General features: G+C 34.4%; 1 protein-coding gene across 2 annotated transcripts in view; it reads left to right on the forward strand.

Moving 5' to 3' along the window:
- EPHA5 (EPH receptor A5) overlaps positions 1-16,678 on the forward strand; it is a 227,446-nt gene that overhangs the window by 137,352 nt on the left and 73,416 nt on the right. For both annotated transcript variants that reach the window (XM_081970085.1, XM_081970086.1), the window contains exon 5: positions 9,744-10,079. In XM_081970085.1, the coding sequence (XP_081826211.1) occupies positions 9,744-10,079 (336 nt within the window). The remainder of the gene's footprint in view (positions 1-9,743; positions 10,080-16,678) is intronic.

Genomic DNA, 16,678 nt, shown 5'->3' on the forward strand with positions numbered 1-16,678 from the left:
GCAAAAAGGGAGAGTGAGCCTAAGATTTTTTGTTTTTGATTCATATCTTCAGATAAAAGAAATATTATTTGACTTTTCTTTGCATGTTGAGTCAACAGTTCCCATAATAATCAACATTACTACACTTGATCTAATCAAAAAAATTGAAAAGTGATTAGCATTTTTCGCAAGATCCAGATTACATCTGTTTATGACAGCTGTGTTACAATATCTGTACTACAGCATCTAATCACCTTCTATTAACATAACATGGAATTATCTTCTGGATAAAAAAATGATCCATTTATTAGGCCAATATGCATGATTCAACATTAGTCACTGTCTTAATGTCCATTATGTTAACATATCTAGATGCATAAGAATGTAAGAAAGAGATAAGATTCATGTGTATGAGCAATGAAAAAAGAAACATGAGAAAGTTCAGAAAGCGAACTGAGAAGTTCTCGAAATACATAAAATCTTTAAAAAGTTAACAAGATCTGACCTTATTAATACTTACGTGAGAGAGATCATCAGAAAACACCAACCGTACACTAACATTGCAAATTGAAAAACCAATATCTGTATTGTTTCTAAGAAAACAGTATGGATATGTCTGCCAACAGTCAATCTTCAGCTAGGAGACTTCCATCTTTTCCTACTATACATAACTTGTAAGGTGGGTATTGGCATATGAAATACAGGCTTTGAATACTGAGAATTGAAATCATCAGTGATATGGTGAAGGGATAATGAAAAGCAAGTAGTCTTAATATGCAGAATTGGTTGGGGTGGGGTGTAATAATTTCAGAAGCTAAAATTAATCTGCCATATTATCTCATTCAATACGGGTGTGACACTTTGAATTCATACTCATTTGAATTTAGTAGAATGTTTTCTACTAAATCAGCCAATCAGTGGCTTTGAAAATTCACATGTAGGATAAAGGTAATAGCCATTTTTGCCTCTCTTCCATTTACCACCATGTGATATTTAGGGATTTCTTGTCATGATCCATAAGGTTCCAGTTCATCTAATAAAATCCTATTTTCACTAATTTGGCCACTACTTTAAAGAAACAGTTTAATCTACTGATAGTAGCATATTTTGCATTATAGGGCTCTATAAAGTGAATATTCATTGAACCAAATAATTTGTTTCATGTATCCATAATCTACTTTCAGTCAACTACGCAGTGTAAAATACATGAAATCAACAGGATAACTGGCTATGTAGTAGGATAGATGTGGATGAGTTGATGCATCATTCATTAGAAGCTGTTGCCTTTACTATATCTGTTTTCCAAATAAAGTTGAATTGTTAGTAATATGAAGATATAGTAAATAAAACTTGCAACAAGCATTTTGGAAAAATTATGCATATGTGGGGAAAGGGACATTGGAGGAAGAACAGTAGAGGATTGAACATCTATTGTCCCTGATTTATGTTATTTATTTATATATCAAACTTCTTAACTGCCTGGCTTCTTCAGAGGGGCTCTGGATAGTGTACAATTTAATCAATGTAATAAAACATTAAAAACCAAATAATTTAAGAATAAAAATTTTAAAAAATGTAAAACAAAATTATAACATCGCAACAGAAAGAGAAATCCACAATGGAGAGATTAAGAATTGTTAATACAGGTGGGTGGGGGATTCTTATAGCATCAATCAGCCCCACATAGGGCCCCGGGTCCCCTAGGCAAAGGTACATAGCAAAGTTTTAATTCCTTATGGAAGGCCAAGATACTGGGGGCTTTCCTCACCACTGAGGACAAAATGTTCCACAAAGCAGGGGCAGCAGCAGAAAAGACCCTCTTCCTTCACCTTTTCAGAGCTGGTGTTGAAATTCTGTTTTTAAAAAAAAATGTTTTAAAGTTTTATTTATAAACGTAAAATACACACACACAAAACTTAGACGTACACCACATTTACACAATACAATACGAACAGGAGCTTCCTGTTCTTTCTAATAGCAATTGATATCGCTCACCTTATATTGTTTCCCCTTCTATTATATTTCATTTGCATTTCACCATTCTTAACCATCTTATATTACTCCTCTGTCTGCTATATTGGCTGATTACCTCTAATAAATTTAAACCACTTGGATACATATCTATGTGTTAATTCTCCTTAACTACTATTTTTGGGCTTTGTTGTCTTCCTTCATTGATTCTTGTTTCTTTCCTCCATCCACCTATATCATTTATCCCATATCCCAATTCTTCAATTGTTTTTAAATTTCCCTGTCTGTCAATTATGTCTCTGTATCTTAGCATTTTATTCATATCTATAAAATTTGGATGGATCGTCCTTTCTGTCGGTGATAGACAATTCGGGATTTTCACATAGTGGATTTTTTTTATTTGGAGCCAGTTTTGCAATAACACTCTTCTAATTAAATGTTTTTGAAAGTATTTGTGCATTTTATTTTTATTATCCCATAGGAATGTATGCCAACCTGCTTGCAAATCATGGCCTTCTAAAGTCAGAATTCTTTTATTCTTTAGCTCTATCCAATCTTTCACCCATGTTAGTGTTACTGCTAATGTGTATAATTCCCAATTTGGTAATGCTAAACCTCCCTTCTCCTTGCTATCTTGCATTGACTTTAGTTTAATCCTCGCTTTTCGTCCTTGTCAAATGAACCTAGCGGTTATTTTGTTTAACCTGGGTTAATAGGTGCGGCTTGCAACAAGAATAAGATTCTTGGTAAAATATTCATTTTGACTGTGGCTATACGTCCCATTAGTGATAGCTGAATATTTTTCCAGCTTTCTAAATCTTTCTTTATTTGTGTCACTAGTTTATTATAATTATTGTCCTTAATTGTGGAACATTTTGCCAACACCCAGATCCCCAAGTACTTCACTTTCTTAGTTAATTGCATTCTAGTTGCTAATTCCAATTCCTCTTCTTGCTTTTTTGTCATATTCTTGGTTATCATTTTTGTTTTGCCTTTATTGATTTTTAATCCTGCCACTTTGCCATATTCTTCTAATTTTTAATTAATTTCAGACTGGATTCTAATGGATCTTCTAGAACAAATACTAAGTCATTGGCATAAGCTTGGACCTTATGTTCTTCTTTTTTGAGTCCCAAACCCTTTATTCCCTGGTCCTTCCTAATTTCATTTAATAAAATTTCCAGGTTTAATATAAACAGCAAAGGAGAGAAGGGGCATCCCTGTCTGACTCACTTTTTTATTTCGATCTTCTCTATTAGTTCTCCATTCCTCAGAACTTTGGCTGTCTGACTGTTATAAAGTTTTTCTATCATGTTTGTAAAATTTCCTCCGAATTTCATCCTGTCTAATAGTGTTATTATAAATTTCCAAATTACGCTGTCAAATGCTTTTTGTGCATCAAGGAAAACCAGTACTATTTGTTTTTCTGGATGCGTCTCGTAATATTCTGTTATGTCTAGGATGACTCTGGTATTACTTTTAATGTCTATGTGAGGCAAAAGTCCGTTTTGGTCCGGGTGTATTCGTTCATTTAAAATCTGTTTAATTCTTCTTGCCATAATTGCTGCAAATATTTTATAATCGGAATTTAGTAATGAAATTGGTCTGTAGTTTTGGATTTCTTGTAGATTGGTTTCTTCTTTTGGGATTAGCGATATTATTGCTTCCGTCCATGATTCAGGCATCTTGGCTTTTCCTAAAACTTGGTTAAACATTTCCACTCCTAGTTCTTCCAATATTATTTTATTATATTTGTATAGGTCCACTGGTATTCCATCTGGTTCTGGGGTTTTATTATTTTTCTGGTTTTTCAGGACTAATTCCACTTCGGATAACATTATTGGCCTGTTTATCGCCTCCCTTTTGACATTGGTGTTATCTTTTCTGTGTTTAAATATTATTATTATTAAATATTGTTTTATCTTGATTTCCTCCATATTATCTTGCGCATATAGTTTTGTGAAGTATTTATGAATAATATGCATCTTTTCTTCCGTTTTGTATTGAATTCTTCCCTCATCATCTTTTAATTGGTATATCATCCTTTTTTCTCTTTCATTCTTCACTCTGTATGCCAGCCATTGTCCAGGTTTGTTGGCTTGTTCAAAGTAATTTTATCTGGCCACTTTAATTTTCTGTGCTAATTCCTTTTGAGTTATTAAGTTGATCTTATGTTTTATCATTTTCTTTTTTCTTTTTTAATTTTATTCTTTGGGTCTTTCTGTAGTTCAGCTTCGGCTTCCATAAGTTCTTTTTGCATACACTCTTGTTGCTCTTTTTGTTTTCTAGTTTTTCTCGCAATGTAGGTAATCGTGAGGCCTCTTGTGTATGCTTTCATAGATTTTGAATTGAAGTGTCTTCTTTTTTATTTATTCTAAAAAATAGTTTTAATTCTTTCTCCAGTATTTGATTGTATTCTATTTCATCTACAATGTTTGAATTCATCATCCATCTTTTTCTTTTTCTTTGACCTTTCCATCTTAATTTTATTGGATTATGATCTGCCCACTCATTTGCTTCTATTTCAATTTCATCTAATTGATTACATAGACCAGATGAAATCCAGGCCATGTCAATTCTTGATAGGGACTGGTGGAGGTTCAAATAAAAGGTATATTGTTTTCTTGTTTTGTGCCATTCTCTCCAAATATCATGTAGTTTATATTCCATTGCCATCTCAAAAAAGGATTTGGGTAACATATTTTTTTTGTTTTATTTTTCTTTTGATTTGGTGCATATATGACTATTAATAATATCAGTTTTTCTGTTGTCTCTAATTCAGTCATTAGTATCCTGCCTTCTTCATCAGAGTAGACTGCTTTGGAGTTCTCTTATTTGAACTACACCATGTCTTTTCTCTAAAACAGTAGTTCTCCCATCACTTCTAATTAAGGAACATTACAGAAGGGGAATTCAAATCTATGGCTAGTTAAACAATGTCATACACACCCTTTTGGTCACTGTTACTTTAATATGTAGTGAGAAGTCTTGATACCTTCTATGGTTGGTGATTGCTGTGCACTTAAGAATTTCTATTTTCCTAATATCATATACCACACTAGAAGTTTTATTAAATTTTATTATAAGCATAGAAAATAATGCAGACCCAATATAGCAGAACACCAGATTGATTAAATGTAAATAAAAACATGGAAATATTAAATGTATGTCCAAATTTACAATACTAGCATCATTATGTAGAGTTAATTCCAAAACTGATAGGCACATATATCTTTCTTAATTTAAATCAACAGAATTAAAATGGCTACTTGATAACTAATGTAAGAGAAAGCTCCTCTCAGTCTTAAAAAACTGTCCACCATAGAGCCCACAAAATAATATAAAATGAAGTAGTTTTATCTTATATATTATTAAAATTAATATACAATTACATATTGTATATTATCAAAATAATATTCAATATATAATTTACTTTACACATAGTTCCCATAGTTCCATAAACAGTCAGCAAGTGAGGTCTACTCTGGTGGAGACGGCAGTTCCTAAATATGATAGACAGACAGATAATACTTGTATTTCTTGTTGTTTGGTTACTTTACTGTAAACAATTGATCCTAAAAGGCAGAATCTTTCCACTGCTTCAGTATATTCCTTGTTAAAAATAAGGCTGGGTGTTATACCTGTTGTTACCCTTCATTAATTTTAATCCCATTTTTTCATTATGTTGCTTGATGTTCATTATTATATTTTGCAGATTATTTTTTCTATCAAAGTAATGAAATCAGAATAATGGAGATTATTGTTATTTTCTCCTCCAATTTTAAAACCATCTTTCAATCCACCCATGCCCCCCCCTTCATATTCCAAAAATAGTAAAAAGTACATAAGCTGATCCCACTGCTTTGCTAGCAGTGAGAACAAGTCTGTTTCACCATATTTTTTCCAGATTGTGATTTTCTGGTTTGTATATAGATGTCTCATTCCAGATTTCCCGGAATTGTCATTTTTCTTAGGATGCTTCACAGCTTGATAGCTTGACACAACAAAAAGCAATTACTGAGCACTGATTACTGATTACTGATTTCTTGTTGTTCTTTAGTTTGCATACATCAGCAATAATGTCTGTGTTCCATGGCCACACTAAAACCAGTTCAATCTAACATCTCCTCTCCCTGCATGGTTTTAGTCTGTCTTGGATGATCTTAAGCCGTATTTTGCTAGCACGTGAAATTAAGGATATTATACAATAATTTGTATACTCCATTAAGTCTCCTTTCTTTGGTGTTGGTATATAAACCTTTTTCAACTGAAGTTCAACTTTAACTGAATTGTTGCCCAGTTTTGCAGGCATAGTTTAATTAGAACTGCTATATATTCTTCTGTTGTTTGACATAATTCTATAGATATTCCATTAATTTCTGTAATCTGCTGACTTGGTAATGAATTAAGTTTTAGTCTAACTTCATCTTAATATTACATGTTCTTGTAAGTAAGTAATATATGTTAAGAATGTTGATATCACCACTATACTAAATTTCAATACACTATTTGCTTCTTTTATCTTTTTAGAATCAGTGATTTTAACATACCAGTTTAAGCTTGAAATAACCGTCTAAGTTAGGACATATTTTGGAAAATTTTGTTTTTCCCATTCTGAATCCTGTGTCTTTACAAATATTGTTGTAATATTGTTTCTTACTTTTTCTAACAAATCTTTGAAATTTTGGGTGATGTTCGTTCCTGATATCTTTGACTTTTTTTGTTTGATTTCTTTTCATTTCTTGGTAATTTCCACCATTTGTTTTAACATTTGGATTCCTTTATTTAGTTTCTTGGTCTTTGGCAGTTTGTTTTCCACTTTCATCCTCTACATCATAGTTGTCTAATCCATGAATTGTCTTGAGATGGTTTATTTTTTATATTTTTATTATCCTGGATGCATTACTAGTTATTCAAGACCACATGCATGCAGCCCATGGACCACAAGTTGGACACATCTGTTCTATACCTTCTTTAATTTCAAAAAAAATATATCTTTGGTTCTATCACTGAGAATCAGGATTTCAGTGTGATTCCTGATATTTTCTTGACACTGGTAGCTACAGGTAATCCTCAACTTACAACAGTAATGGAACCCACCTATTTTGATCATAAGGCAGAAGGATGTTAATTGAAACTCGTTAAGTGGAAGAGCCTTCATCTTGGATCACCCCAATGCATACAGTAAATGAAAGTAGGGGTGAATGTGGGGGTCATTAAATACGAATGAAGTGCCTCAAGGATGCCTGCCTTGGGCCTCTCAGGGCCTCCCCCACCCCCTGAGATACTCCCGTACTCTACATCCTTTCCTTGGGGTCCCCACAGCCATCTCCACCCCTCCCAATGCCTTGCTTATCTTATGGAGATCTGCAGAACTCAGAATTATGGGCTGTTCTTACTGGGCCACGTGGAACAGTCGTTTGCAAACCGACCTTAGCAAAGTAATATTTTCCCCACTTTCTGCCTTTGTGCATAGCCTCTTTAACTCATAACAGGATAATGAGCCACAATTTGTGGCTTGCAGTTTCTATATTTCCTTGGTGAAAAAAGTTTTAAAGGGGGAGAGTATTTTTAAAAGAAAGGGGAGAAACAAGAAAAAAAAACTTTTTCACCTCCAGTCATCTCCAAGTTACCTCTTTGCTATTATAATTCAATTGTTCTACCCCATGTACCAATGATAGATAGACAGTCGTTATTACAGTCAATGGTTAACAAATTAAACAGTTAAGTTCTTTAAAAACATAATGTCTGGAAAAAAAAAACATTAAGCATCCAACTTTTACTACAGTACAATGGAGGCAAGAATAGACTCTAGGTAATAAAAACAAAGGACAAAGTAATTACTTAAATACTTAGGTACTGAAGTTCTGCATATGAAGAATATCTGTATAAATTCATGTGAATGTAAATGTATGTGAATATAAATAAAATTATACATAATTTTGGCCATAAGTCAGTGACAAATGACATAGAACAGGAGAAATAAAAACCTAGGCCTAGTAAACAGATTTAAAAGGGCATGATGTTCCTGTACTATTGCTGCCCAATAGCAGTGACTGTTCACATGTTTTTACCTTGTATGCTCAAATACTTTTATACAACAAAATAAATATGAACATGTTTTAAAGCTCTCCTTCAATATTATGTGGGAATGTAAGGAATATGTGATTAACAATACAGTTATATATTCCAGGGAACTTAGTTTTGTTGTGGTTCCCAGCTGAATATTGTATACCTCATGTCAGTTTGTTTCTATGAAGAAACAGTGAAAATATGAAATAGTACTGAGCTTTTTTGAGCATCATTGTAGTTTCTCACATCTTTTTTTCAGGCAAGAGACAATAATAAAAGAATTCAGTTTGATTCTAAAAAAGATTAGTGCTTATTTTTTTGTGTATGCTGAAGGAAAAACATTTATCTTAAAACAACTTTAAAATAAGAGACCAAGATACACTTACATTGAAGTAAAATTTGATTGATTAACAGATGATTTGTTCATGACCGGAAGTCAGGAATAAAGATCTGAAAGAGGACAGGAGTTTCATCCCTGTTTATAGAATTATGCAGATCATTTCCATAGTTATATTAGTTAATTTGGTCTAGTAGTTGAAGCATCAGGCTAGAAACCAGGAGATTGAGTTTTAGCTTTGGCCATAAAAGCCAGCTGGGTGGCATTGGGTTTGTTATCTCTCTCAGCCTAACTCATTTAACGATTGTTGTGGGGAAAATAGAATGAAGAACATGTGTTGGATATATCACTGCTTTAAGTTATTTGTAAAATAACAAACAAATGAATATGTAAATATGCAATTTGTCATAGCAGCCAACATTATTGATACAATTAACATTACTGGGATAATTCTTATATATATTCAAATATTTAATGAATGATGGTGAAATGATTGATCATGCATAACAGAATCTTCAATATAAATAAAGAAATTTTTAGAATTTGGAATTATAACAAGTTATTTTAACATCACCATTATCAAAGGAAACCCGGATCCGAGTGCTTAATGCTAACAGTCTTCTTAGCATTTGTTAACTTCTGTGGCAAGCATGCGTTCCTATACTTTGTTTATGTTATTTTAGCTACAACTTAGAATTCCAGGCACCCATTTGTTTCTAGGTGAATTTGATTGATAGATAATTAGAAAACACAAGGAAGTCTGGGCCCTTGTTTAATTTATTTGAATTTACCCTCACAATGCACTACTATTTTGTGATACCTTATAAGAGAATTTCTTTCAACGAGTATTTGTAAATCAGAATATATGAACATTCAGGGAAACTGCAGTGCAATTTATACAGAAAATTAACGGTAGCATTCTCACAATTCAAAAACAATTCAATACACTTATAATAGTTCTAAAATACTGAGAGTAAGTAGAAAACCAGAAGTCTTCTTAACAAGGAAGGTATTTAGGAGAACAGAGGACAGGGTTGTTTTTGTGTGGGGGAGGAAGTTTTGAATTTATGTGTTCATTGTTAAGGGACTTTCTTGCTTTGTAAGTTTAAAATACACTGTTAAAATACACTTGTTCTAAAGAATTGCTAGACTGTTGGGAGGCTATTGGATTTCCCATTATCTTGCTTGGAAGTCTTGTCTTGATCTCTGAGAAGAGATAGGAAAGTGTTGGATGCTAATGCATTCCCAGATTGGGATCCAATGGCTCATAGCTCCAGTCCTGTCAGAAGATTTTATTTATAATTATTTTATCTTTGAAAATATTAGCTAGGAACTTGGAATTTGAATCTGATTCTTACTTTATTTTTCTCACTTTACATACCAGGACCCCCCTCTGCACCTCGGAGTGCCATCTCAAATGTTAACGAGACTAGTGTCTTTCTGGAATGGATTCCTCCTGCTGATTCTGGTGGAAGGAAAGATGTGTCTTATTATATTGCATGCAAGAAGTGCAACTGGCACTCTGGGCTCTGTGAGGCATGTGGCAGTCATGTCAGGTACCTTCCACATCAAAACAACCTGAAAAACACCTCTGTGATGATGGTAGACCTGCTTTCTCACACAAATTATACCTTTGAAATTGAGGCAGTGAATGGTGTGTCCGGCCAGAATCCAGCAACACGGCACTTTGTTTCAGTCAATGTAACCACAAACCAGGCAGGTAAGTGCAATTTCACACGGATAACTAGGCTCCTGAGAGGGCATAGGCTATAATTCTTTTCCAGGTTAGAAGGTGCATAAAAAGAAAGCTGCTTGAAATAATAATTTGCTTTCAGTAAAGAACATTTTCTCATCACTTCTTCAACTTGGATTAAAGAACAAGCATTACTAAACAACATAATAAAATTGTTTCTTCTCATGTTAATAATGAACCATACAGGAGTTATACAAAATAGATCTTCACCATCAACTTCTCATAAAATGTAAAACATTCAATTGTTACTACTTGTAATAGAAAGGATGATGAAATCTACATGTTTTTTCCAAGAGCCGTTAATATAGCAGATAATCTCGTAAAGAGATTATCTGCTATATTATACTAGCATACTATATTATACTTACAACTATCATACTAGTTGTAAGTATTTGAAAAGGAAAAACATTAAATATATTTAGTTGTGTTAGTGTACTTCTTCCATAGAATATCACTATCAGTTGTCAAAATATAAACGACATTAGTTTAAATATGTTGTCATTTTATTTTTACTGTGGTTACTGTTACAAGAAATGTGTTGTTTCTATACTGTAGGTGAAAGCATATATTCTGACAAGCAAAAGATCTTTATGTGAGATAAGGAAAACCAAGCAGAGTGCCCCTAATAGGAAATGTTTGCACATGATGTAATAAAAGATCTCTCACAGAGTCTTGTACAAACTACTAAAATGCATACTTGCCTTTTCTTTGCTCTATAATTTTATACCATTACACGTTTCTTGTAAAATATGATACTAGATGAGAAATATAATTGGAAAACAAAATAGCAGATTTAGCATTTTCAAAACATAGTCATGAAATTGTTTTTCTTGGTTCAATCACATTTGAAGAAATCAGTTTCAAATGAAGAGTATTTTGTTGAATAATATGCCATGAACAGAATCTGTAGTATCATCAGTATCTTTTATTAAATGTCATAAAAATCTGTAGTTAAATTTCATACTATTTAATTGCCAGTATGTTCTTTGAATAAGTGATCGGACCTCAATAGTCAATATAACTACTGAGTAATTATAGAATTTCCCCTTGGTATGACAGTCATGAGAAACATAAATGATATTTTCAAACCATTCAACAAATATTAAATCCTTTCCTTTGATTTCCCCTCCCTATCAGCCCTTACTCAAGTTGTCACAAGTAGTATCGGGGAGGGGAAGGGGGAGATGTGGTTGTCTGTCTAGTTTTGTGTTATCTTTCTCACCACTGCTTTAAAACTTGTTTTTATTTTATCAAGGCTTAGCAGTGGCTGAAAGTAAACACAATGAAAAAATAGAATAGTGATGAAAATAAACCTAAGTAAATGCCTTGTATTCTCTTTTGTCTAGAATGTTGTACCATTACCCCATGTGTTTCTTTGTTTTATACCAACTATCTTCAGAAAGATGGAAGGATGGCTAATGCAAGAATATTAAAAAATAAGTCATAGGCACACATAGCTTAACAATAAAACAAAATGACATTCATAGGGGCCAGGAGCTTACCTGATACTTTGCCCAAGATCTGGGGAAATAGCTAAATTTGCCAAGGTTTCTGGAACAACATTAGAGTGAGAAACATACAATCTCTGAGGAGTGTCAGGTCAGAAAAGTCACACTTCTTACATCTTAATAAAAGTCATTGTTTTATTGGGGGAACCTTGAGCACATATACTCTGTGTCAGTTCTGCCCCAATCTGATGCCTTAGGAAAGAAAGACCCCTGACACTCTTGGCTTGAAATAAAAGGTTCTTTAACTAAAGATATGTTGGCTGCAGTAAGATCAGTCTAGCTCTGGATTTCACACACTCATAAGATACAGAACAGTTTCCCATCATCCCAACATTCCCCCTCCCTGAGACCAATCCATCTTCATCCAGTCAGAACTTCCTAAGATGTTTTGAGAACACTGAAATATTTTGGAGTAATAGGCATTCTTTCTCAGGGTGCCTGGCCTTGGATTCTAGTGCAAACTGTTGCTGAGCTTCTCTGGCCTTCATCACCTGCCATTCCCCCTTCCCTATTTCCCATCACATACATACACAGCTTTATTGCCCATTTATCATACCTTCCCCTTTCTAGCCTTTGATGGCAGGATGCCTATGAGGTATCAAGCTGCACCTAGCAGATCTGATATTCTACTCCCCTTGATAGAGACATCAGTCCCACAGAGGAAAAAGAAAAGAAGAGGAAGAGACACACAAAAATTCTCCAATTAGAAGACAGTATAATAAGGCTTATCTTATGCAATGCTTATGGAATTTTTAAAGCAATCTGGAGGCCTTAACGTGTTAGGAATCAACCCATACAGTTTCTGAGGAAGGAAAGTCTTCCCAAGCTGCCAAGTACTGGTATTTGCCCAATGTGTACAGGAGTCCAAAAATCTCTGACTTCAAAGTATTGCTCTCCCTCAATCATAATGGGATCAGGAGGTGGTTGTGACAAAGGGTGTAGGGAATATGTGACCTCTGCTTTCAACATGCTGCAATGAAATACAGAGTGTATGCATCTGAGCCTTTTTGGTACAAGTTCTATAGACGTTGGGTTAATAATCCTTTTTATGGTGAAAAGTCCAACGTACTTTGATCCCAGTTTTTTGGATAGTTGTCTAGATTGTAAGAATTAGATTGATAGACAGACAGACAGTCCTTATGTCCCACTTTAAAGTTCCTAGGCTTCGTGTGTTTTTTATTGGCTTGCTTCTTATTTGCTTCCCTAGCTTCATCCGAAGTTTTCCTTATCACCGGTGAGATATTCTGTAGTTGGGTGATACACTCTTTTAGCGATGCAGTCGATGGAGTGGCCTGAGGCAATTTAGGGATAGATACAAAATCCTGGCACTTGACTAGGTGCAGGTTTTTTACAAAGCTGAAGTATCCCTAAACCTTTGAATCATGACTATTTTGTAGAACCATTAATTGTTGGCTCTGCAGGATGTACAATTTAGCTCCCCCCCCTGCAAACTAAACCATCTTGCATTGTACATTCATCCTTGTGTCTTCCTCCAAATCTGCTTTAAGAGTACCTTTAGAGCCCCATCACGTACAAACACAGCTTTATTGCTCATTTATCCCCCCTCCCCCACTTTCTAGCCTTTACGGGCAGGATGCTTGTGAGGCGCCATGCTGTGCATGGCAGAGCTGACACTCTGACTGATCTTATTGCACATGCGGGAAAAATAGAAGATAGTTGATCCTTCAAATAACCTGGCCCTATCTGATGATGGGCACTAAAAATGATGACCAGCACCTTAAATTGCACCTGGAAACCCACCAATGCAAATTGCAACCAATGCTATTTGAAGAGCAGCAGTATTATATGGGTGTCTATTGCTTTTGAATATAATATTATATATTACCAGAGTTCTCTGTTATAAAATGCTGGAATTCAAAACTATTTTGTTTATAATGTTTACTATAATCTGAAAGGACCTATTCAAACTATCTTTCTGGAGAAACATTTTCCCCTTTTAATGGTCTTGGAAGCGATCCAGCTTTATTCTGTTCTTTGTCAAAGGATTAAGATGGGGGGGGGGGGGAACCCGCCCTGCCTCATATTGTAATGCTTGAAGAACTTTGAAACAAGGAATGGTTTGAAAATGTTAGTAAAATGACATATTACATGTGTCAAAATGTAAACAGTACTTTGTTTGTATTATATCAAATCTGTTCCATTAATAGATTTATATACTACCTTTCTAAGCAAGTTCTTTCTGGAATTCATGGATAGCATCTATCCTGTCATAACTACATTCAATTGAAATTAATGGGACCAGTTACGCATCAAGATTAATTACCTCATTGATTTCAGTGGCTTTTGTTAATAATTTAGTTGGAAGGCTGTTTCTAAAAAACACTAACAATTTTGAAATACAAATACAGGTAATCTCTGACTTAAAATAGTTCATTTAGAGACCACTCAAATTTAAAACAGCACTGAAAAAGTGAATTATGACCATTTTTCACATTTAGACCATTGCAGCATCTCCATAGTCATATAATCAAAATTCAGTCGCTTAGCAACTGGCAGGTATTTATGATGGTTATAATGTCTCATGGTCATGTGATCAATTTTTACAATCTTCTGACAAGCAAAGTCAATGGGGGAAGCCAGATTTACTTCACAACAATGTTAGCAAATAAGTTTGTAAAATGGGGCAAAATTCATATAGGAAGCAGACAGTAATAGTAATAAGGGACATTAACTATCCTTACATTAACTGGGAAACAAACTCTGCACCTAGTGGAAAATCAAGCGGATTTCTCACAAACCTGGCAGACAATTTTGTCTCCCAAAAAGTAGAAAAGGGAACCGGAAGGTCAACCATACTAGACTTAATTTTCTGTAACAGAGATGAAATGATAGAAGGCATTGAAGTAACAGAAATCTTGGTGGGGGAGAGAGGAGTGATCATGCAATATTGGAATTCAAGATTTTGCAAGCTCAAGCAGTAGAACAAAATCAAACTAGAGTTTTGGACTTTAAGAGAGCTGATTTCAATAAACTTAGAGCTTGAGAAGGGTTCCATGGATGAGAACCTCATGGGGAAACAACCCAAGAAACTTGGGAAACTTTGAAAAATGAGATTATAAAACTCCAGTCCAGCACAATTCTGATGAAGAAGAAAAATAAGAGATCTCAAGAAACCAGCATGGCTGCACAAAGAATTTCCTGATAACTGAAAGACAAAAAATATAAAAAGTGAAAAGAAGGGTGCATTTATTTATTTATTTATTTATTTATTTATTTATTTATTTATTTCTTAGCGCTTATAGACCGCCCCCTCTCCCAAAAGGGACTCGGGGCGGTGTACAGTCCATATCAGAAATACATCAAGTTAAAATTATTAAATAGATAGATACATATATAAGAGGAGGATAACTAAGGCAGAATACATCAAATACCTCGAACCTACAAAGATGAAGTCAGGAAAGCTAAGGCTCAAAATGAACTAAGGCTTGTAACAAAAAATAATTTTAAAAACGTTTTCAACATGTAAAAAAAAAAGTCAAGGAAACGATTAGTCCATTAATGGGAGAAAATAAAAAGATGACAAGCAGGAAGGAGAAAGCAGAACTGCTTAACTCATTTTTTGCACCTGTCTTTTCACAAAAAGAAAAAAGTGTAATTTATTTTTTAAAAACCTGTAAAATGCAGATTAGAAATGCAAGTCAAAATAAGCAAGAAAATGGTAAGAGAACCTCCATCCATTCTAGTTCAAATTACCAGAACCAGATGAATCACACCCCAAGATTCTGAAGGAAATCGCAGATATAATCTCAGAACCCTGAACTATATTTTTCAAAGATCCTGGACCATCGGAGAACTACCAGATCTGGAAAAGGCTGATATAGTTCCCATCTAAAAAATTGGGAAAAATGGACCAGGAAACTACAGACCTATCATCCTGTTATTTACACCTGGAAAAATTCTGGAAAAGATAATCAAGTAATGAATCTGGAAACACCATAACCAGAAGCCAATATGCCTTTGTCAAAAACAGATTATGCCAATATATTGCATTCATTGGCAAAGTAACAAAATTAGTGGACCAGCAAAATGCTGCAGATATAATTTACTCGAACCTCAGTAAGGCATTTGATAAAGTAGACCACAACCTACTATGTGGGTTTGATAGCATCACCACCAGATGCATTTGTAACTGGCTGACCAACCGCACTCAATGTCTGGACATTAATGGAATTGTATCCGCATGAAAGAAAGTATGCAGTGGGATACCTCGAGGCTGTACCTTAAGCCCAGTACTCTTCAATATCTTCATCAATTATTTAGATAAGGGGATAGAAGTTGAACTCATCAAATTTGCATTGACACCAAGCTTGCAGGAATAGCTAATACTGAAGAAGATAGGCTCAAGATACAGAAGATCTTGACAAACTTGAATACTGGCCCCTAACTAACAAAATGAAATTCAGTGGTGGGAAAAGTAAGATTCTACTTTTAAGGCAAGAAAAAACAAATGCATAGATATAAAATCAGTGGTACCTGGCTCAATAGTAATAACTGCAAGATGGATTTTGGAGTCCTAGTGGACAGTCACTTACAGTCACTTGGAGGTCTTCTAGTCCAACCCCCTGCCTAGGCAGGAAACCCTATAACGTTTCAGACAGATGGCTATCCAACATCTTCTTAAAGACTTCACAACTTCTGGGGGCAAGCTGTTCCACTGATTAATTGTTCTAACTGTCAGGAAATTTCTCCTTAGTTCTAAATTGCTTCTCTCCTTGATTAGTTTCCATCCTCTGCTTCTTGTCCTATCCTCAGATGCTTTGGAGAATAGTTTGACTCACTCTTCTTTGTGGCAACCCCTGAGATATCAGAACACTGTTATCATGTCACCACTAGTCCTTCTTTTTATAAGACTAGACATATCCAGTTCCAGCAACCGTTCTTTATGTTTTATCCTCTTTTAAGGGGGTTTGTGTATGTATGGATATGTGTAAATAAAGAGCAATAGAGTGATTAAAACTTTGTTTTTGGAAAGTTACAAATGGATTAAAGGTACAGATAGATTGGAAATAAGATTTTGAAATTGTAAGAATTCCTTGG

Source organism: Natrix helvetica (assembly GCF_964273705.1).
Source record: "Natrix helvetica genome assembly, chromosome: Z".
In the NCBI taxonomy this organism is placed as follows: domain Eukaryota; kingdom Metazoa; phylum Chordata; class Lepidosauria; order Squamata; family Natricidae; genus Natrix; species Natrix helvetica.